The 23534-nt window shown below is 39.3% G+C and overlaps 1 protein-coding gene across 9 annotated transcripts in view; it reads left to right on the plus strand.

Moving 5' to 3' along the window:
* GRIK2 (glutamate ionotropic receptor kainate type subunit 2) overlaps positions 1 to 23534 on the plus strand; it is a 614747-nt gene that overhangs the window by 369898 nt on the left and 221315 nt on the right. For 4 of the 9 annotated variants that reach the window (XR_009762209.1, XM_061623432.1, XM_061623434.1 and 1 more), the window contains one exon: positions 18644 to 18762. The exons of 3 other annotated variants lie outside the window; for them this stretch is intronic. Coding sequence is in view for 5 of the 6 variants with exons in the window: in XM_061623432.1 (XP_061479416.1) it covers positions 18644 to 18762 (119 nt within the window). In the remaining variant the exon portion in view is untranslated. Of the gene's footprint in view, positions 1 to 18643; positions 18763 to 22805; positions 22883 to 23534 lie in introns of those variants that run through there. 2 more of the 9 variants (XM_061623439.1, XM_061623441.1) reach the window with 2 other exon arrangements.

Here is a 23534-nt window from a genome sequence, read left to right on the forward strand (position 1 = left end):
ATCTCTTCATTACCAAGTCAGCAGAGGGGAAGAGAGGTGTCATGGAAGCCAGGGGAAATTCTCAAAGGTGCTACATTGGCAACACTGAGTTACATTATAGTAATACAGATGTCCAGTCTGGGCTGTAATATTTATTTCTGTTTTTTACATAAGGAGCAGAAATAGAAATGTGCATGGAGCTGTACAAATGCTACAGTATTTTATTTCTAGGAAATGCATATCATATAGTTTTAAATGCCTACATACTTGCAGCTGCTGTCATATATACATATTAAAATAATTGTGCATATCAGCTCATATAATATAGGCATGGAAGGCAGAGGTTGTTCACAGTCAAATGCAGGATTCTCTGTCTCAGGTGGGAAATCTGCAGTCTGATTTCTTTCAGCATGGTCATGATCTGTTGTTGTTTCCATTTATAGACTGCTTAGTATCAGAAAGATCTCAAAGCAGTTTACAATAGAATACACAAGATACAATGAAAACCATTATTACATAACCAAATACATGAGCAACATCCATATAGATAACACAATTTAAAAGTCAAAAAGTATTACAAGGCAGTATAATACAAAATGACAACCAACACAACACTTGCTCATACAACCACTCATCATTCCATATAAAATGGAAATGGACTGCCTTCAAGTTGATCCCGACTTATGGCAACCCTATGAATAGGGATTTCATGGTAAGAGGTATTCAGAGGAGGTTTACCATTGCCTCCCTCTGAGGCTAGTCCTCCCCAGCTGGCCAGGGCCTGCTCAGCTTGCCACAGCTGCACAAGCCAGTCCCTTCTTTGTCTGCAACTGCCAGCTGGGGGGCAACTGGGCTCCTTGGAACTATGCAGCTTGCCCATGGCTGCACAGGTGGCAGGGCATGTAATCCCTGAGCCACTCACCATGGGGGTAATCTTTAACTGGCCCATGACACCCAGGAGACAGGAGCGGGAATTCGAACTCACAGAGTCTGGACTCCCAGCCAGGCTCTCCTCCCCACTACCATAATTCACTATTTCAAACATGTCAATCAACCACTCATACAACAATCAACCATACACAATGTTACAACAACACACATACAAAGAATCACTACCAAACATCTGCATGTAAGATGCTCTTCCCACCTCTGAAGCACTAAAGATATCATGCCTCACACCTATGAAATACTTTTCTCCCATCTCTGACCTAAAAGGGATCCAGTTCTATACCAGAGCAGGCTCTCACCCTGGATTGTGGTGGGGATATAAGCCATATGTTCCTGCAGATGGTGTCCTATAAGCTCAGCCCCTTTTACTTTTGATATCTGCTCCTCCTCCCACTTTCAGGATCTTCATTCAGACACCCTAGCAACCTTACCTATTTTCTGAACTGATGACAATGTACAGATCTTACTACAATCCTGTGTGAGGCTTGTTGGAAACTACAGTGGGCATCGCTACTTAATACTATTACAGGTTTTTGGGTCCTTTGCTGCAAGATGCTTTCTGTAGACTTCCTGACTGCTTCAATCTCCTCACCACTATTGTTGCACTCCGTTTGTTTGACTCTCACTTTGTGGCCAGTCTGCACCACTTCCTACAGGGAGAGGCAAAGCATGTAGGAGTTGGTGTTCCTTTTCCTTGCTCCTCTCACTGCTCATTCATTCTGACAGGGCAAGTGAAAAGGCAGCAACAGTGAGGAGGATGACCTACAGGGCCAGGAGTCTCTAGCGAATGGCATTTGGAGCCCTACTGGGATGTAGACCTCAACAGGTGCTGATAATGATGTAGCTCAATGATAGAGCATCAGCTTTGCATGCAGAAGAGCCCAGGTTCAATCCTGGGCATCTCTAGGTAGGGCTGGCAAAGACTACCTGTCTGAAGCCCTGGAGGGCTGCTGCTAGTCAGCATAGACAATAGCTAGATGGACTGTTAGCATAAGGCAGCTTCCTGTATTCCCCTGCTAGCCTTTTTACTCAGCTCTGGAGGTTGTAAGGAAAAAGATGAAATGGCTTGGTTCCTCTGTATTACTAGCAGATATCACTAGAATATCTTCTATTAACCACAGATCACACTGTCACACAGTGCAAAAAGGCAGCCAGTGACACAGAATGTATAAATGATTATTCAGTATTATCTGTAATCAGTTTGCCCAATAGCATTTCTGGGAATGATTGGACTAACTGTTGATTGCAACACTTCAATGATCATAAAATTGCTGGTATCAAACTCCGACACTTAACAATGAGACAACTATTTTGTCTTTATCCACATCCTTATCTTACATATTTTATGCATGCTATCCAACTAAGTCATAGAGTAAACCCATTGAAATCAATGGGCAAGTTATTTAATCCATAGATTTCAGTGGGTCTACTCTTATCACCCTATGCTCATATTTATCACATCCAAATAAAAAAGGGGGAAAATACAAAATAGTGAATATTGTACCTTCAATTAGAAGATTTGAATAAGTGTCATTTTACTGTTTTCCACTCTAGGTTTAGCTGGATATGAAGCTGCTCTCTTGCACTGTGTGTGCATATGTTATAATCAGTTTACAGTACACTGTAGCTTGAAGCCCAGCAGGAGGGTCTTATCTTTTCTTTTTTTGTCAAGCAAGGTTAATGTAAACAAAAAAAATAGGTTGGTGTCATGGAGTGGCAAGCTGCTCTAATCACAAGGTAATTCTTCAGTCATTACAGAACAAAAACTTTTTTTTTCTCTGTTCAGGTGCAATTTGTGTTTTGCAGATTGAACATTGATAAACACTGATGGGTGAGATTTGATTGTCATATTTGGAATAGACTCATTGAAATCAATGGACCCACTCTGAGTATGACTAATATTGATATTGCCCCCCTGTAAAGTATTTTTCGCCCTTTGTTGATACAGCTCATGCTGTTCCTGTAAAGAAGGATCCTTTGCATTTCCAGCTTGAATTCCAGCCAGCAATCCAAAATAATGCAAAATAGGACTTGTTATAAGTGCTAATCAGCTGATTGCTGCTTAGAGCAAGCCTGCTTTGGGCAGGGATAAATTATGTTATGGAGTATCCAATTGGGACTTGCTGCTAGTCAGTGCTAACAACAAGCCTCACTTGCCAAGGAACAATTGAGAGTGCACTTTAAGGCTTCCAATAGTTCATTTGTAACCATGTCTGTACTTGCCCCAGACTTGACATCACATATGATATCAAGTGTGGGGCAGGTGGTTGTGGTTTGGGGAAAACAGCCTTGTAGACCAAATTGGGACCAGTGCTAGGCCTAATTTGGCTCATGGGCTTGGAGGTTCCCTACTCCACTACTCAATGAAGCCAAACTGAGGCCACAAAATTCATCCTACAGTTCTCAAAGCCTTATGATTCCTTAACTTGGGGATAGTATCCCCTAAGTCAGATGAAGTGGAGGTTTCAGGAAAGACTCTAGGACACACTGTGCTCCCAGCAACTCAATCAGGAGTATGCAGGGGCCTAGATATTTGGTGATTTGGAAACAATCAATTTTTCACATATCATTTGTGAACAGCAATAAGTTCTGAACTGTGTCAGTCATCATAAGAGCAATGATCTTATTTTTATATTTTAAAGCTGTGATTAAATAAATTGCAGCCACAGTTGTGAAATGAAGAGGCAAGACAAGGTGAACAAGGGCCACATTTATTTAGATAAAGCCAATTAAGTGATTATGCAAAATGATATGCAGAGATAAAGTCCAAGACAGAACTCTTATCCAATCAGGCAAGGACAACCTGCCATGGGAAAGGGGGTGGTCCAGTCCCCTTCCTCCAGCCCCAACCCCACAGGCCTTCCTGCTCCACCCATCCTAGGGCCTCACAACTCTGAGTGGGTATTATAAGTTAGCCCCAAAGGTGAACCTTATCTTGCCAACAGGCCTCACCAACCTGGAAGGCAATCCTCAGATTCCACTTTTCACCTTAAAAGGTGCCTAAGGGTGCTCCCCAAGCCCTATACCCTGTGAAATTCCTGCACATATCTGCCACAAAACAGGACAAGCCAAGTAAGACATATGAACACCACAACATGAGACGACCTACCCAGGACAGGCCGACTAGGCCCCAAAATGGCCACTGGGGCTAAGCCTTTTCAAACAACCACCCAAAATGCAGGCCCCAGGCCAGAAAAGGGGGGCCCTACTCTCTTTCCCCACCCTCGGGACTATCAGTTCCAGCCCCCAAACCACACAGGCCTGTAAGAGCCCACCAAGCTGTGCTGCCACCAAAGCAGCACACAAGACTACTAATGTGACCACTGTCAGATTGCTACCACGTGTAATCACTCCTTCAATCCCTGCTGCCACTCTGTGAAACTGTCAACGTGGCTGCCACTGGATCACCACCACGTGTGATAGCTTCTCCGACCCAGCCTCTTCTTCTCAGCCTTGCCTGCCGCCGAAACAGGGTACACCCACCAAGACTATAAGGCTTCCCTCAATGGAGGTGTCCGGCTCTGTTGCCATGCAAGGCCAGAAAGAGGTCGACTGGGGGCAAAGCAAGGCTTAAATAGCCACACCCTGCCCCTCTCCAGAGTGATGGAGCATGCATGGCCATGTTCAGGGGACTGAAGCCATGCCAGGATTTCCCCTGACATGGCTGCAAAGCCCCGCCACTGATGGAGCCCTGCAGGCCTGTCAGCAACACAGGAAATGTGTGAAAACGGTTCTTGAAATATATTTTGCATATTTTAAATGCTTTCAAACATATGTATGACTACTGATCTAATTTAGGGAATATATTTTCACAAAGAGTTTGTCATTTGGCCCTTGTACCATCTTGTGACCCCTGCATCTTCCTGTGACATGATGCATGCACCAACATTGTATACTGTTTGTAGGACACGAAGCATGTTCATGTTAAGAATTTAATTGTGGTGTTTTTTTCAATGAAATCTGAAAATAGCAACAACAACAAATATTTTGGTGTACTTATTATTATTGATGGAATGGAAGGTCATGCTCAAAGTGCTATCTTGGAGGACATTGAAATAATACCTAAGCAGCCAGATATTTCAGATGACCACATACATTATGTAACCATTTGGGAAACCACTAATCAGTGGTGTCTGCTGATGCAATGACAAAAGGAACCCTCTTCACCTTTCTTCCTTGTCATTCTTTCCATTTTCCCTTTGGGAAGTTCCCCCCTGTGTCCCACAAGCTGCTCCTAGAGGTTGATGGACCCTCTGGAATGATATGGGATAGGACATAGCAGGCTGTAGCACAGCAGGATAATCAGAGGAATTTGGTGCATCTGCCTTGCATAAGCAGTAATGCATTTCCACTTTCACAAGACATCTCTGGGTCTTTCTTTGCTTTCCTCCTTATTTTGGAAAGAAAAAGACCCTTTGTACTTCCATCCTTACTCTGCCTTACCACTGTGAATCTGCTGTTCTGTCTTTGTAGAGGTGGAGTGGAGGATCTTTGGCCACTACTCAGGGATGATGGGAGTTGTACTCCAGTATCAGTTAGAGGATCAAAGGTTAACCTCTTTTGTTGTAACTGTAGTATATCGCTGCTATCGTTTGTGTTGGTTCCACCTTTTTTTCTTGTTTTGGCTCTATTATGACAAGTTTTTTCTGTTTGAACTTACCAAACTTGTGTGGTCCAATTGCTTTCAGAGTTAAGGTGAAATGAGACAGGTTTTTTTCTTGTCATGGGAAATAATTTTCCCTTCCAAATTACCTTTCAGAAGGATCCATGTACAGAGAAACAAATGCATATTAGTATCAGAGGCCCAGTCAAATACAGCATTTTAAAATAATTGGCAACTGTGCCTGATAGTGGAAGAAACACTTATGATAAACATTCCCCACTCTTGGCTAGAGCATATGATCAGCTTTTTTTTTATTCTCTGCAACTCTTTCACATGCCTGTTATCTAGAGCAGCAGTGGCTCTTCTGCCATCAGTAAAATAAATGGTAACTTTCACAAAAATTATGGATAGTATGTTTCTCTCTCTGGAGCATTTTAGAGTGTTCTATCTCTTTTTGCAGTCTTCAGATACGCTTATTCTACTGTAGTCATCTTCCTTCTACAGGAAATTTCCAGCTAAGTATCCTGGAGTTTCTGAGTGTTTGTTAACTAGTGATTTATCAGACTCTTCCCATCTAGCTTTTTACCTATCAAGTGAATATTCAGCCCCCAAAGGAGGGGGGGGGCTTACTTTTCTTTACAACTTTCCCCTCTAGCTTTCCTTTTTAAAAGAAGAAGAAGAAGAAAATCTTGATGGAGGATAAATGGATGTATATCCAAAATCAATTTTATCCTTTTCTGGAAGTAGAAAGTTATTTTCAACAATTTCTATATCGTTATAAAATTCTCACACCCATTCAACATATGAGATTGTATCACAGTAAACTTCTGTTTGGGGTTGTCAGCATAATTCCTCTTTGTCCTGTTGTTCCAGTACTGCAGGGGCTCTTTATTGAGTTACCCTACTTTTTTTTTAACTTGTGTGCTTTGTTTTTTTGGGAGGAAAAGCAAGCAAACACTGACAATTATCTTTTTCATATTATTGTAGTTATTCCATGGCAGTAATTTTATATCTGAAGCAGGGATGGGGGGAAAATTCAATTCAGTTCACATTTAAAAGCAAATCTATGTAATTTGCACTTTCTGAAAAATTTCTTAAATCTAAATGCAGCCAACTTTTGAAATTTATTCTGAATTTTGCAATGCAGTTCTCCAGCCAAGTAATATATATAAAATTTTATTTTTATTATTTATTAAATTTCTATACCGCCCCATAGCCGAAGCTCTCTGGGCGGTTCACAACAGAATAAAACATCAATATACAATTAAACCACATATAGGATTCAAAACACACCAAAAATGCTAAATGTTAAAATACAATATACTAAAATACAAATATTAAACGTAAAATATGAAAATATTATAATGTTAAATGATTAAAAAAGATTAAAATGATTAAAATGCCTAGGAGAAGAGGTGGGTTTTAACCTGGCACCGAAAAGATAATAACGTTGGCGCCAGGCGTACTTCAAGGGGGAGATCGTTCCATAGTTTGGGGGCCACCACTGAGAAGGCCCTTTTTCTTGTTATCCTCCGAGCTTCCCTCTGAGTAGGCGCCCGGAGGAGGGCCTTCGATGTTGAACGAAGTGTACGGGTAGGTTCATATCGGGAGAGACATTCCATCAGGTATTGCGGTCCTAGGCCGTGTAAGGCTTTATAGGTTAAAACCAGCGCCTTGAATTGGGCCCAGAAACATATAGGCAGCCAGTGCAAGTGGGCAAGAATCGGTGTTATATGTTCGGACCGCCTGGTCCCTGTTAACAGCCTGGCCGCTGCATTTTGCATGAGCTGCAGTTTCCGAACCATCTTCAAAGCCACATAGAGCGCATTACAGTAATCTAATTTAGAGGTTACCAGAGCATGAACGACTGAAGCAAGGTTGTCTTTGTCCAGATAGGGGCGTAGCTGGGCAACCAACCGAAGTTGGTAGAAAGCATTCCGTGCCACTGAGGCTACCTGAGCCTTGAGTGACAAGGATGGTTCAAAGAGAACGCCCAAGCTATGAACCTGCTCCTTCAGGGGGAGTGCAACCCCATCCAGAACAGGTCGGACATCCATCATCTGGTCAGAAGAACCACCCACTAACAGCATTTCAGTCTTGTCTGGATTGAGCCTCAGTTTATTAGCTCTCATCCAGTCCATTGTCGCGACCAGGCACCGGTTCAGCACATCGACAGCCTCACCTGAAAAAGATGAAAAGGAGAAGTAGAGCTGTGTATCATCAGCATACTGGTGACAGCGCACTCCAAAACTCCTGATGACCATACCCAGTGGTTTCATGTAGATGTTAAAAAGCATGGGGGATAGAACTGACCCCTGCAGAACTCCATACTGGAGGACCCAGGGTGCCGAGCAATACTCCCCATGCACTACCTTCTGGAGGCGACCCGCCAAGTAGGAGCAGAACCACTGCCAAGCAGTACCTCTAACTCCCAAATCAGCGAGTCTCCCCAGGAGGATACCATGGTCGATGGTATCAAAAGCCTCTGATAAGTCAAGGAGAATCAACAGAGTTACACTCCCCCTGTCTTTCTCCCGACAAAGGTCATCATACAGGGCGACCAAGGCTGTCTCGGTGCCAAAACCGGGCCTGAAACACGATTGAAATGGATCCAGATAATCGGTCTCATTCAAGAGTGTCTGGAGCTGCTCTGCAACCACTTGTTCCAGGACCTTGCCCAGGAATGGGATATTTGCTACCGGCCTATAATTGTTAAAGTTTTCTGGGTCCAGGGAAGATTTCTTCAGGAGCGGTCTCCCTACCGCCTCTTTTAGGCAGTCAGGGACCACCCCCTCTCGCAATGAGGCATTAATCACTTCCCTGGCCCAGCCAGCTATTCCATTCCTGCTAGGTTTTATTAGCCAAGAAGGGCAAGGATCCAATACAGAAGTGGTTGCACGCACCTGTCCAAGCACCTTGTCAACGTCCTCAAGCTGTACCAACTGAAATTCATCCAAAAAATCAAGACAAGGCTGTGTTCCGGATACCTGATTTGATTCAACTGTTATAACATTGGAGTCTAAGTCCCGACGGATGCAAAAGATTTTATCTTGGAAGTGTCTAGCAAAGGCATTACAGCGGGCCTCAGATGGTTCTACCATGTCCCTAGGGCCAGAATGTAATAGTCCTCGGACAATTTTGAAGAGCTCCGCTGGACGGCAGATAGATGATTTAATAGTGTCAGCAAAATATTGCTTTTTTGCTGCTCTCACTGCCCCTAAATACAACTTGGTATAGGCACTTACCAGCGTATAATTGCATCCATCAGGAGTTCGTCTCCATTTGCACTCAAGCTGTCTCCTATATTGCTTCATCGCTCTCAGTTCTAGAGTATACCATGGAGCTATATGAGCTCTACATAAGCTCTACAGGAGCGATCGTGTCAACTGCCTGGGTCATTTCTGTATTCCACAGTTCAACCAGGGTTTCAACAGGAGCGCCAGCCCTATCAGCCAGAAAGCTCCCCAGAGCCTTTTGAAAACCATCCGGATTCATTAGTTTCTGGGGGCGGACCATCTTAATAGGTCCTCCACCCTTGCAGAGGGGAGAAGCCGCTGTGAGTCTAAACTTCAACAAGTGGTGATCTGTCCATGACAAAGGAACTGATGTAAAGCTCCCCACATTCAGATCACCATCTCCCTGTCCAGTTGCGAAAACCAAGTCTAGAGTATGCCCTGCTACATGAGTTGGGCCAGTAGCATATTGGGACAGCCCCATGGTTGTCATGGAGGCCATGAAGTCCTGAGGAGCCCCAGATAGGGTAGCCTCAGCATGAATGTTGAGATCCCCCAGTACCAACAGTCTGGGGGATCTCAGCAGTACATCCGAGATCACCTCCGTCAGCTCAGTTAGGGAGTCTGTTGGGCAGCAGGGTGGACGGTACACCAACAGAATCCCCAATCTGTCCCCTTGACCCAACACAAGGTGTAAACACTCCAGACCAGTAGTCACATGGACAGGGTGCTTGGAAAGGAAAATAGAACTACTATAGACTACAGCAACCCCCCCTCCCTGACCCTCAGGTCTACTCTGATGCTGAACCATGTACCCCGGTGGGCACAGCTGGAAGAGACTAACTCCCCCCCGCTCACCCACCCAGGTCTCAGTTATACAAGTAAATCATGGATGAGGGAGGTCTTATTATATACCGATCTGGCATTTAAGAGCAGCATCCGGAGACCCGAGAGCTGGCTGATAGGGCAACCAACAGACCTGTGGATGTGGGGAGGACCGGAACAAGGTACAGCCATTAATTGCCTGGGCCGAGTTCCCCTCACCTGGCAAGTCCTCTGTACAACGTCATATCTCCCTCTACCCATCACTATACTGATTGGGGCCCCCTCAAATCTTCCCACTCGGCTCTGTATCCTTTCTCCCAGGCACATGGCATAGGCCTATACTAATATGCACCATACACACACACACACACACTTACACACACCCAGTCCTCTGCAGAAAGCAGGAGCCACTACAATTGTTAAAATAGGTATTAGGTAAAATAACATTAAAATTCATTGCATTAGGGGAAATTGCTTTGCAGAAATTTACAGATTCACCCTAGTCTGAAGTAATGCACTTAGTACTACATGTGATATTTTAAGAATTATCAAATAAATCTATACAATCTCCCAAAGATCCCAAAATTCTGTTTTTTAGTGTCAGATAAACCTTTTACAGGGTTTTTAGTTCTGCTGCCATCTCAGGTTTAATCTCTAGGTTTATAGATGAAATCATATGCAATGATATCTGTTCTTCTGTAGATTTTAAAGACATTTCAGACATCACCCACAATGATAGGTAGTTGATTGATAGACCATAAAGTGGAGAACAAAGTCTTAACAAAAATGTTTTTTTTAAAAATTTTTATTCAAATTTTTCAAAAGACAGACAAAACAAAGTCAAAAAACATAACAATACAACAAAAAAATAAAAATAAAATAGTTGACTTCCGATTTGTCACAGATCAGCTATAAGTATATAATATATATCAAACCTGTCCCTTAATACATACAAGATCACTTTTCTCCATAGGCTATCTTAATTAATCGTCAAATCCCAATATCATCATTTTGTTTTGATCTTTCAACAAAAAGTCTAAGAGAGGCTTCCATTCCTTAAGAAATGTGTCTGTCGATTTTTCTCTAAGTAGACATGTCAATTTATCCATCTCTACTAAGTCCATTAATTTCAATAGCCATTCTTCCGTTGTTGGTGTTGATTCCATTTTCCACTTTTGTGCATATAATAATCTTGCTGCCGTAATCATATATAATATTATTCTTCCATATTTCTTTTCTATTTGTTTATCCATAAAACCCAATAAAAAAAATTCTGGTTTTGACTGAATATTTATCTTTAGAATTTTTTGCATCATCCTACCTATCTGTGCCCAAAATGATTTTGCCTTTTTACACAGCCACCACATATGATAAAATGATCCTTCTTGTTGTTTACATTTCCAACAAACATTAGAAACATTACTATACATTTTTGACAACTTTTCTGGAGTCATGTACCAACGGTACATCATTTTATAGAAATTTTCTTTAAGATTATAGCATAATGTAAATCTCAAGCCTTTTTTCCACATATTTTCCCATTGATCCATTTGTATGTTATAACCAAAATTTTTTGCCCACTTTACCATACACTCTTTTACTTGTTCTTCCTCCATATCCATTTTCAGTAAGAGTTTATACATTTTTGCAATTATATTTTCATCATTTGTACACAAACCTATTTCAAAATCAGATTTACTTATTTCAAACCCATACATTTTCTTGTCCATTTTATATCTTTCTAACAATTGTAAATAGGCAAACCATTGAGAACTATATCCTTCCTTTATCAGTTGTTCTCTCTCTTTCATTATATATTCTCCATGTACATTTTCTAATAGTTCTTGATAAGTTAACCATTTCTCTTTTCCAGCCATTTCTCTTCTGTAAAACGCTTCTTGACCTGAGACACATAATGGTATTTTCGAATAGAACCTTGGTTTATATCTATTCCATATTTTCAAAACAAAAATGTTTTTATACCCCCCCACTATAGATTAGTTTGTTGATTTTTTTTGTAAGTAGAAAGACAGAATTAGAAAGACACTAAAGGTTCAGTCATGGAGAAACTAGTTCCTTGCTTTGCTAAACTGCCAAAGGAACATATTTATTTATTCATTCATTCATTCGACTTTTTAATGTTTATTACCAGCCCTTCACCCAAGATCCCTAGGTTCCTACAAATATAAAGTTGCAGTACCCAAATTCACAATAAATAGTATCATAAAAACAGCAGTTCATCAATACAGTATATCAATGAAGTACAGGGGGTGGCATCAAATTAAATATCACCCCTATCAGGGCTGGCCCCAGACATGCTGGGGCCCTTGGGTACCAGCCTGCCCTGGCAGATGCACACACGCCCCACCTACCTACCCACCTGGCAGGTGGAGGAGTGGAAGGTCAGGCAGGAGGGCAGGCAAGCGAGCGGAGGGGGTGGGGGAGAGCAAGGGAGTGAGCAGGGGAGCGAGCAGGGGGGAAGGTGAGGGCGAGGGCGAGGGAGGGAGCCGGTGGAGGGTGGGCAAGCAGCTTTCTCCATGAGATCTGCGGAAGGAAGTCTGCCACGGAAGGGGAGCACTACTTCCCCACCATAACAAAGGGCCCTCGGGATGGCGGGCAAGCAAGCGGGCCCAGGTGGGCTGGTGACCAGATGGGCAGCTCCCTCCCTTGCAATCCATGGCAGGCTGCCACGGAAGGGGAGCGGTACTCCCCTATCATAATGAGGGGCCCTTCAGGGCCCCCTGTGGGCTGTGGGGCCCTCGGCCAGGGCCCCACCTGGCCACCCTTTAGAGCCAGCCTGACCCCCATCCTCCAAAAGCCTGGGGAATGAGGTGCATCTTGACCTGCCAATAGAAACAAGGAATACCTTGGAGAGGGAGAGTACTGCACAAGCTGAGGGCTATTGCCAGGAAGGTTCTCCCACATACTATAAACACACACACCCAAAAAATCCCACCCAGCAGCCATAGAAATATAATAGCAAATAATATGGGAATCCAAGCTGCTAAATAACATTTTGATTATTAAGTGAAATAATCCTGATAATCCTCTAAAATTGTACTGGAAAAATAAAGCCACCTTTTTGCCATTTTTGTCACATATCTAATGGCAGCTTAATTAATTAATTGTTGTTGTTGTTGTTGTTATAGTTTATTTCTATTGTGAGGCAGTCATTCACCTGTGACTATGAATGGAGATGAGATGGTTAGCAACTTTTTTTAGCATGCAATTCTTATACAGTTATGTCCCTCTAGCCATACCTTCTCAGCTTTATATACTTTGATAATACTCTCTTTAGAGTATAGGGTACTTCTGATAGTTTGAACATACACACACACACTTTTTAAATTCCTGGAATAATTATTAGGTGCAAAACTTGCATATAATAATTCTGCATTATAAACAGCTACTGAGACAATTTGGAAGGCAGAAAAAGGTTCACCCTTGTTTGTTCCTTTTTATGTCACACAGAATCTAGTCTTAGAATAGAGAATGAATCAAGAAAGATGTAAATTGAAACATTCAGGATTGTAGTCAACTAAGTACTACTCAGAGTAGACCTATTAAAATTAATGGAACTAAGTTAGTCATGTTCATTAACTTCATTGTATCTACTCTGTGTAGAACTAGCACTGAATTACCATCTTCAACCTGATGTCTTGTGCGACTTTAGGTGAGCTGGATAGGATATCTTCTTGTGACATATTAATATTAGCATGTGATACCCAAAGAAATAGTCAAATCTATTAGGCTGTCATCATGTTGTGGTATGTATGAAGGCATATACAAAATTTTAAAAGCAAAGTAGCTTTTAGCAATGTGTGATTCTGCTATTCTTCTCTGAAAGCAAATTTCTATCTCCCCCATGAGGTTATAACTGCTGGATGGGTTTTTGAATAAAATAGATGCTATAATCTTGGTCAAACCCGGTTACTAAAGCAAGAGTCCTTCCCAGCAAATGGATTCTTTACAATAAAAAATAATTGTTTACTAATCCTTCACTAGGAGTCATGACCTATTTCCTCATGCTTGCTCTTCAGGTTTGGAAGCATGACATTTTTCTGTCATTCAAGTGACATTTATGTTATTGGAGAAATAAAATCACCTCACCACCATCACCAAATGTCTATAGCAGCTGTGAATTCTGTGTGGAATGTGTTTAGGTGATTTTGGGGTTCACTTGCTAGCGTAAGAAAATTGATGTGTTCAGGGTTTGTTTATTTTTTAAGATGTAACAATTATTCCCAAGGCATTTGAAAACCTTTTAAGGTCAAATGTTATGGACATAAGAAGCCCTACTGATGCATTCATATGATTTCCCCCCCCCCATGAAGCACAAGGATCACTCTCTGAAAGAGCAGGAACTAAAGAATCTGGAAGATCCCCCCCCAAAACCACCCACCCACCCACACAGAGGTCTTTTAAAAAAGAGTGAAAACAGAGTACTGTCAGAAGGGAAGATTTTGTGACTTAGAAAGGAGAGGGCATAGCTTATTCCTTCCAAGTTGCAACTGCTGTATCCTTTCATTACTGGTATCTGACACAATGTGGTCATTAAAAAAAAGTGGAGAACAGTATGAAGGCTTTGCCAATCACCATCAATCCTTCAGTGAATTATAAATCCAAATTATAAATCCAGATGATGATGATGATGATGATGATGAACTGCCTTCAAGTCAATTCCGATTTATGGCGACCTTATGAATAGGTTTTTGTCCTACTAAAAACAGTTGAATAGAATGAATGCATTCAGAAACAACATATTAGAATGGTTCAGACAATCGATTCAAGGCTTCATAAGCCATTGTTTATGGACCATGGTTTATGAAATTGTGAACAAGTGTCAGGTCCAAGCACTCCTGCCCTTAACTTTCCTCTTTGCTTGATCCTGTATTTTCTGGATTGTTTACTGACATTAAGCCAGAGTTCCCTGATTTGGATAAAATGGGAACACTGGCTTAACATAAGTCAGGATCTTCTCATAGAAGCCAGTGCAAGACAAAGGAGGGGAGGAGGTATGGGAGGAACATTTTGTCCTCACAGTAAGTTCTGGTTCTATAAACCATAGTCTTCACATTTGTATGCTCCCCCGCATATAAATTTTCCCTACAAGTGGAAAGCAAACAGTGTCAGCCTAGGTTAGAACCTTGGCCCTGCAATGAGAATTTGCTAGTTGTTGCAGTGCATAGCCGGGAAATGAACAGGCAAGACAAGATGAGGTGTGGGTAAATCAAGGGCCACATTTATTGGAATAAAGCCAATTACATGCTTGATTGCATAATAAAATGATCTGCAGAGACAAGTGCGGAACCTATCTCCTACCCAATTGGGAGCATTTATTTGTGGTCCTTCATCTGCATTGCCAAAGGACTATACAACATATGGTTCTCCACATGTGATTCTCCACATTAAGCTTCAAGTGCTAATATTTTAGATTAGATAACTCAATACATTAAAATTCCTTCTGGTTTCTTGTATAACCACTCCTCCTGCATGGTATATTTCACTTAATTAAAAACGAACAAACAAATAGGAGGTATATTTTCTTACTATTAAAATACCATCAGTCAACCAAATGGCAAAGCAAGGAAAACAGATGCATTTAAATTGACACTTTTTGTAAGAGTTTGCTGTAGAATGTCCAAGATAGTGAGGGGATGGGGAAAGCTGTCCTTGATACTGACGTGTTTAAAACCTCATTTTTTAAAAAAATAAAAAAATGGTTTCTTAAAAAAACTTCCTTATGAAGTTTACAATTTTTCTCTCTTAAAAGTTGAGTTGACAAAGCTATGTAGAATGTATATGTTGAAATTTAAATGTGAATAATTTACTGCATGAAATACAGAATGAATTGTTATTATAACAATAAACAAAAGCAGTAAAGCAAGCCTAGATTTCTTGGAAGTCTGCAGAAGAAATAAGGTCAGAATATTTAATTATAGCCCAATCAACCTTTCTTAACCTTTCTTAAGCACCGTGTCAGTTTTACTTCTGAGAACCAAATGAAATATTTCTTTGTTTCTCAAGCACAGGCTTTTAAGTCAGGAGGTATTCTATCACTGTATTAAGAGGATAAAAATGGATTGTTTGATTTTTTGAATTTTAATGTGTTGAAAAGATTATTGGGAAGAAAATTGCATTTTCTGAAGTGACAGAAATGTTATTCAAATAGCTTTAATTACATGATAGTTTTTTTCTTAATACATTCATAATGGGTGCCTATTCCAATTTGGGTATGAAACAAAAAGAGTGGCTTTAAAGATTTGATAAATTTATAAAAATGAATTATCACGACTTTAGCACTTACATTCCTATGAGTTCTTAATTATTGTGATGGTTATGGTCTATTGTGGATTATGTTGTATGTATTTGCTCTTTCTAATGTGCTATGGGTGTTAAGAATAAGATCCTCACACCCTGCAGAATTTAAAGAGGTTTGGTTTAAAAGAAAGTTAATTTTTTATTGTTCATCTGTGTGCCTGAATTGAGGGGGGGCTTGTGTGTGTGTGTGTATTGTCATCAAGAACACAAATAATAATGTGGTACCATAGTAGTGTTAAGCTGTCAAAGTGAAAAAGGAGAGATCAGAGAGGTCTATGTCATACCCCTTGATCTCAAACTCATTTAACTTGGAAATGCCATGTAGTTTCAGTAGAAGTTGATTCTAAGTGTGTTTCTACATCAAGTCAACAATAAAGAAAAATGAGTAGACATGTTTGCATGTTTTAGCCATGATTTGACAAAAAAGGTTTCAGACCAGAAGACATCAGTGATGAATATGTCACAAGTTATGCTGTTAATATCTGTTCCCAGAATCAGTGACTTGCCTCTTTGTAATTTCCAGACAGCCTTTTCCAGTCCAATGAAGCATGATTCTATCAGCTTTATCCAGAGATTGATTATGAATAAAGGGTGTGGGGTGGTTTTTTTTTTTTTTTACCCTATGAAAGATAACTCTTCTTCAAGAAGAGAAGCCTATGCTCATTAGGTTACTTTATGTCTTAGAAATGCATGTAGATTTAAAATTGCCCATTAACCAGCTAAGGAGTTTTCTTGAGCCAAGAACATAAAAGGAACAGAAAGATGTTAGTAGTCTATTTGAAAATAGTGTCAGTGAAGGAGCAGTCCTACACATAGTCCTTGTGGGGTTCTGAATGCACTTGATTATTTAGTAACAATTTTGAAAGGAATAGTCTGTCTTGCAGCAAAACCAACAAAGAATCTTGTTAAAAAACTAACAAATTTATTATAAGCTTTTTTGGACTGCAGTCCACTTCATCAGGTACATGAAGTGTTATTTTGAATTTTGTGTGTGTGTGTGTGTTACAGATGAGTGAGAATTTTGATTCAGTTTGCATTTCAAGCACAATTTATCAAATTCATGATTTCTGAAACAATATGAGAACTGAAACATAGCCATCCTTTGAAATTCACATTTATTAGGATTTTGGGATGCAGTTCGCCAACTAAACAACATTTACAAAAATGCATATATTAGGGGAAAGTGTGCATACAAATAAGTGAAAATAACATGCAAAAGAACATGAATGATGAGAAATGGCTTGCAAAAATGTGTACCTTTGTTGAAATTGCCTACAAAAATGTGTGTGTTTGGAGAAATTCACACTAAAATGGTGGAGAATTTTCATGAAGATTTTTTTTAAAAAAAATCGCACATCGCTGTAGAAATGTAGAGAACTAAATTTAACATTGGAAAAATTAGAAACTGAGAGAACTAAAACAGACAGATCTTTACATCTCTAGTGTGTGTCAGTGTGTATTTCTGTGAGATTGCAAATAGTGAGGTCAGAGGGAAATGAAATTCAGAAAAGCACAGTCAGTGAATACCACATAATTAACTGTGGCAATTCACAAAACAGTTACTCATGTCAAAAACATTCTGGCATAGGTAAGCCAATGGCCTCATGCCTGTCAAAAATGTTTGCCTCAGTTCAGTCCACAAGTGATAGCGTTGAACCTCTTTATGTATTATAATTCAGGGTTTTCATGTTGCAGCTTCCCTTTGAAGTTCCTTTGCTCTGGAATGGCCACTGTATGGTCACTTATAGAATGTCCTGGACAGTTCAAATGTCCCACTTGTGGTTTTTGAATATTTCATTTCTGATGTTGGATTTATGTCCATTTATTCTTTTGCATAGATATAGATGAATGGGGTACAGCACATCTAGGTACCAAATCTGCCACTCATACTCACCCACAATTTCTTCAGCTTTGGGGAGAACATGCACCTTCATATCAATGGCACAGCAATGGGGACTCCCATGGCTCTGCAGTATGCCAGCATCATTCACAGTTAAGCATGTGGCTAATCCCCAGACCATGTGTATGTATACCCATAATTCAGGATAACACTTCATGCATCTGTTAAAGTGGACTATAGTCCATGCAGGTTTATCACCATAATAAATGTCTTAATCTTTGAGTTGTCACAAGACTCTGGATTTTTGTTATTATTATTTAGGTGAAACTACTCTAATTTAGATGTTGAACCCAGAATACTTTTAAAGTTTGCTTTAACAAACAATTCCACTTGACTTGCCAATGTGATATTTGCTAGTCTCATGCATATTAACACATTTATTTAAGCTCTATGATCATTATTTGAAAGCCTTTGTGCAAAGTTTTAATTAATTTTAAACTGTAATAACTTTCTTCATAATTGCTATATTGTAATAGCCCCATTTTCTTTATGGACGTGTCAACATGCCTCAGAGATCAATTATGTGATATTTATTGAGGGTCTGAGTGATGCTGAGTCCCTTACTATAAGTTTTTTGCAAGACCTGCTGGTACCATATAATTTTTGACTATGTTACTGTGCAAACTCATTAACAAAGACGGGGTCTTCATCACTAGTATATTTTTTCTTGTAATGCTTCCTGTATTTATATAATGCAGTTGCACTGTGACAACATTCTCTATTTTCTATTTAACTTTTCTTGTTTTTTCTGTTTCTTTTGCAGCAAATTTGCTGGATTGACTTTCTGCTCACTGCTTGTTAAATATGTTCTTTCTTTTCTGTCAATTACCACAGGTTTAGTCCCTATGAGTGGTATAATCCACACCCTTGCAACCCCGACTCAGACGTGGTGGAAAACAATTTTACCTTGCTAAATAGTTTCTGGTTTGGAGTTGGAGCTCTCATGCAGCAAGGTATACGATTCAGCCTGCTCTTTCTCTTGGGCACCATGTCCCACTTTTTGCTGGGGGTAACAGTTCTCTCTTTCTCTGGCACAAGCCGCTTGCATGGGTGCCTCTGTGCATGTAACCATAAACCAGCTTTTTACATTAATTCATCTAGGCATTCTTGAATCTCACTTTCAAAAACGTACCTAGCAAAATAACATAAATCCAAATGTCAACGTTCTCAGGTAGTTCTACTCTATCTCCAAACTTAGGTACATGTCACTACCATTAATTGTATTTTTCTTTGTGAAGTAAAAGTTGAAAACACAATTACCTCTTTTCTCTACTATTGTCTACTTTTGATGTAGACCTCCACCTTCTGTATTCAGTGCTGAAACGAGTTGCCATTTATTGCATGGCTAATGAATGTCATCCCAGTTTGCACTATTTGTTGCAACCATGTTCTGTTCAAGATTCTTTAAAATGAGAATTAATAAAGAAGCACCTGGTAAGGCAAACATTGCAGATATAGTGCATGCTGCTCAGTACATGCAAAGAGATTTCTTTAAAAAGTTAGTTGCTAAAATTATAGGGATATCAGAGAATAGTCAATAATAATTCAACAAGGTATTTTATTTACTTTTGGTTGTACCGTGCAGTCCTTTTACCCGTTGTGCCCATTTTGTGAAATTTACAAGGTGGCAATATAAGCAGCAGTCCTAATCAATGCAATTATATAGTAATTTTTTGTTGGTCCACCCCCCCTCCAGTGTAAGACATTGTTGTGTATAAAAGGAGTTTACTGTAATGTTTATTACATACTTGACATTAATACTTTTAAGATTCATTATTCATGCTGCCATTGCTTGTTTTTTCTAGACTTCACCCACATTTCCATGGAATACCAAAGGCATTTGTCCTCTTCTTAAACATATTTTTCATCAGAGATTTTAAGAGAAGGTGACAGCTTCAGGAGTGTATGTGTATACACTTAGGTGCTAAAACTAGCATTCATTTTCAGTAACTAAAAGTACAGAAGGTGGACATGTGTATTTGGGTGTTGTGGAAAACAACACACATTTATTTTGTTTCATTTTTAAAGAACAGCATTTCCTCTTGGAAAATTAATTAATGCACTTGACAGACTGTCATAGGGAATATATAGGAATTAGGGCATACTGACACAACTGCCCCCTGGAGTACAAAGTTAGAGCAACTTTAATTAAACCATTACCATTCTTAGAAGCTATTCTGGGTTCTTCCTATTTATAAAATCATTGGTATGTGGAGACACACAATAACTATAGTAAAAATGGGCATGATCCAGTCAGAGATGCATTTGTAAGTTCCATTTATTTCAACAGGAACGAATTAAAAACATGGTTAACTCTTCCATTCAAATTAAAAATGCTTATATCTGTCTGGATCTGACATATCCAGTGTATTTTATGCAGTCTTTTTTCTTAAAAACCCTTGAATATCATTGACAAATACATTGGTACCTCATTCAAAAAGCATCAGTAGTTGAAAAGACATACATTAGAAGCCACAATCAAATTATGATTTAGGTAAGTGCTTGACAAATGGATAAATCAGATGTACTGCATGGTGGTATTCCATACTCCCCTAAAGAAATAATTATATAAAATATGCTAGATGTAAATAACAAATATAGTATCATTTTATTAAATGTAGGATGATCTGCAAACCATACTTCTAGAACTGACCACAAGGAGAGGGCTAGGATAGAAAGGAGTCCTGTGTGTATCAAGTTTCCACTATATTTCAATCTTGGACTGCAAATTTCATTTAAAGATATTTGATCACATTTTTTTCTATGGAGATATCAAGACATTTATATTGTTATGGTTTATTTCTATGCTGCCTTTTGGCCATAAAGGCCCCCAAGGTGGCTCACAAAGAACACACATAAATACAAAATACAAGTAAGAAAAGAACAATACAGTTTACAAAAAAATAAGACAACAAAATCTTAATGTTTTAAACAACAACAACTAACAACCAAATAATTCGTCTTCATGGTAAAGGGCAGTCCCCAGAAAGATGTCAGAAAGAACAGGGGTACGGGGAAAAGGCAGGTAAAAAAGCTTACCCCTTGATGGTCCTACCACAGTCTCATCCCTTCAGCAGTGGTTTATCTGTCAAAAATGGCAAATATACAATGAATGACTATCACTATAATTGTACATGAGTCCTTAAGGAAAACATAAAGTTTTTCTCCTCCTAAATCTATGCTAATTTATTTCATCTGGAAAGGAGAAATGAAAAATAACTTACTTAGGTTGATTCAGATATTATGTCTAACCATAGTTTGATGCTATGTGAACTAACTTGTGCTCATGCACTTCCTTCTCCCCCACATGCTCTGATTTCATAGCTCACTTTCCATTTAGTGGGAAACAATAGTTTTCCATTCCATTTAAATTGAATGGGAGAGGGAAACACATGAGCACAGGGCTCATTTCTGCAGTGCCAAACCACGGTGTGGTATTATACATGAGCCAATCCATTCATTTCAGAGAGAGAGGGTTTCACTCTTATGTGAACTCAGTAGAGTTAGGATTTCATATCCTAATATGAAATATACTAGCCTTCAACACCAATTGTAAACTGTTTGTACAACAGTTTTGTAGTGCTGCACCAACTCAACAGTTGACACTTCTCATTCTAAGGGTATGCAAGTTGATGTAGCAAGTCTTGGGAATGGAACTATAAATGTCTAAATGTGTTCTGGGGCTTAAAGAACTACTACTTTATTGGGTGTTTTTTTAAAAAAAATACAGTTTTGAACAACAGAACTCATGCCAGATCACAGAAATTCTTTTCAAAGTCCCATCAGTTGAAAAGTTGTTTTTTATGAGGCACTGGGGACTGCTGTTTATTATTATTATTATTAGTTAGTTAGTTAGTTAGTTAGTTAGTTAGTTAGTTAGTTAGTTAGTTAGTTAGTTAGTTAGTTAGTTTAATTAAGTTGTATCCCGCCCTTCCAGCAGGAGCCCAGGGCGGCAAACAAGGCACTAAAAACACTTTAAAACATCATAAAAGCAAATCTTAAAATAAATTAAGACAAAACAGCATTACAAACATTTAAAAAACTTTTTAAAAAGGGTTAAAAACATTATTAAAAAACATATTAAGCAATTCTGACACAAACACAGACTGGGTTAGGTCTCAACTTAAAAGGCTTGTTGAAAAAGAAAAATCTTCAAAAGGCGCCGAAAAGATAGCAGAGATGGTGCCTGCCTAATATTCAAAGGGAGGGAATTCCCCAGGGTAAGTGCTGCCACACAACAACAAACAACAACAACAAACAGACAAAACAGAAGTGCACATTGGACACACCTTGTGTAGTTCTTTGAATTCTGGCCAACATGTGTGAAAATCTAAAACATTTTAAATTCAAAACACTTTTTATATATGGATATTTTTAAGCTTTTTCTTTTGTTGTTTTGTTATCGCACAGCCTAAACCTCCGCTTTTCTGCAGTGAATTCCTTAAGAAACATTTTTGCATGATATTCGGTTAAATATGGGATGCATATAAATTCCCCTATGTTGATGAGACAATTAGGACATCACTGTAAATGAAAAGTTCCCACACAAGATACAATAATTTCTGATAACACACTAATAAGTTCATCATTGCCATTTTCCCCTAACACATTTCCATGAATGCTGGAGGCTACATGATAGAGGAAACTCATACAGTCCTTGCCCACACCTCTCTGCTCCCAGGAAATTGTGGGATATAGTGCTGGACATGACGTTACCTTGGGTACATGACAGTCAGCCCCTAACCAGGCTCTGTTTTACAGTCTTTGGTGGCACTCTCTGTAAATCCTTGGGTGAGATATGAACTTGTGGTAATTGGGGCAACATTTCTACTGTTCTTTTCTTCCAAGTCTTGTTTGACTTTCCTAAGTGTTGATTTTTAAAGAAAGCAGTAAAAGCTGTTTGGCAGTATTAGTATGATAGCGTCTTAAGTGTCTGACTGACAGGGCCTAGGAGCGGCTACATCAGAAAGGTACTTTTCTACTTTTTTCCTTGCAGAATTCTAGGCAAAGTCTGGCGCTGGAGTTGGCTGTCATGTCCAAGTCTGTCAGCTTTTTTTGTTTGAAACAGCAAGGGTAAGATGAACTGCAGGGTAAGATGGGCTGTTTTGGATTGAATAGTCCAGTTATGATACCACTTCTTTTTCTTTTTCTTTTCTTTTTCTTTCTATTCTGTAACTGATGTTGAGTTTGGCATAAGCTCCATTCATTGGAAGATGTGTTACCTTGCTGGACCAGTTCCTTAACTGATGCAATATAAACAGTATAATTAATCAGGAATAAAATAGTCCATCTTGCCTTCATTCCATTTTACCCAAGTAAAACAAAAATGAAAAAATCCCTTGCTAATTGATTAAAATTTCTGATCCTTTGTCATAATGACACAACAGAAATATTTCTTTTGAAGCACCTTGCTGCATATATGCCTTGCAACATTCTTTTGCATATTGTGGGAAAATGTTTATATTTGTCTTGCCAATATTAGTTAATTAAATTATTCTGTTTTCCATTTTTAAGAATTTCATACATGTCAACTTACATTTTATATTTTTACAAATTAAAAAAATGTAAATGTCATTGCTTTTAATAATAAAGCACAAAAGGAGGTTATGTGCTACCTCTATTATCATTAGGTTCTAAATTAGCATTAACAGTTATGCATGTTACCGATTTAATGTCTAAAGCCCCCTCTATTTTTAGTGTCATGAGCAGGCAACTCCAGCAAATC

The sequence above is a fragment of the Rhineura floridana genome, chromosome 4 (genome assembly GCF_030035675.1).
Source record: "Rhineura floridana isolate rRhiFlo1 chromosome 4, rRhiFlo1.hap2, whole genome shotgun sequence".
NCBI lineage: Eukaryota > Metazoa > Chordata > Lepidosauria > Squamata > Rhineuridae > Rhineura > Rhineura floridana.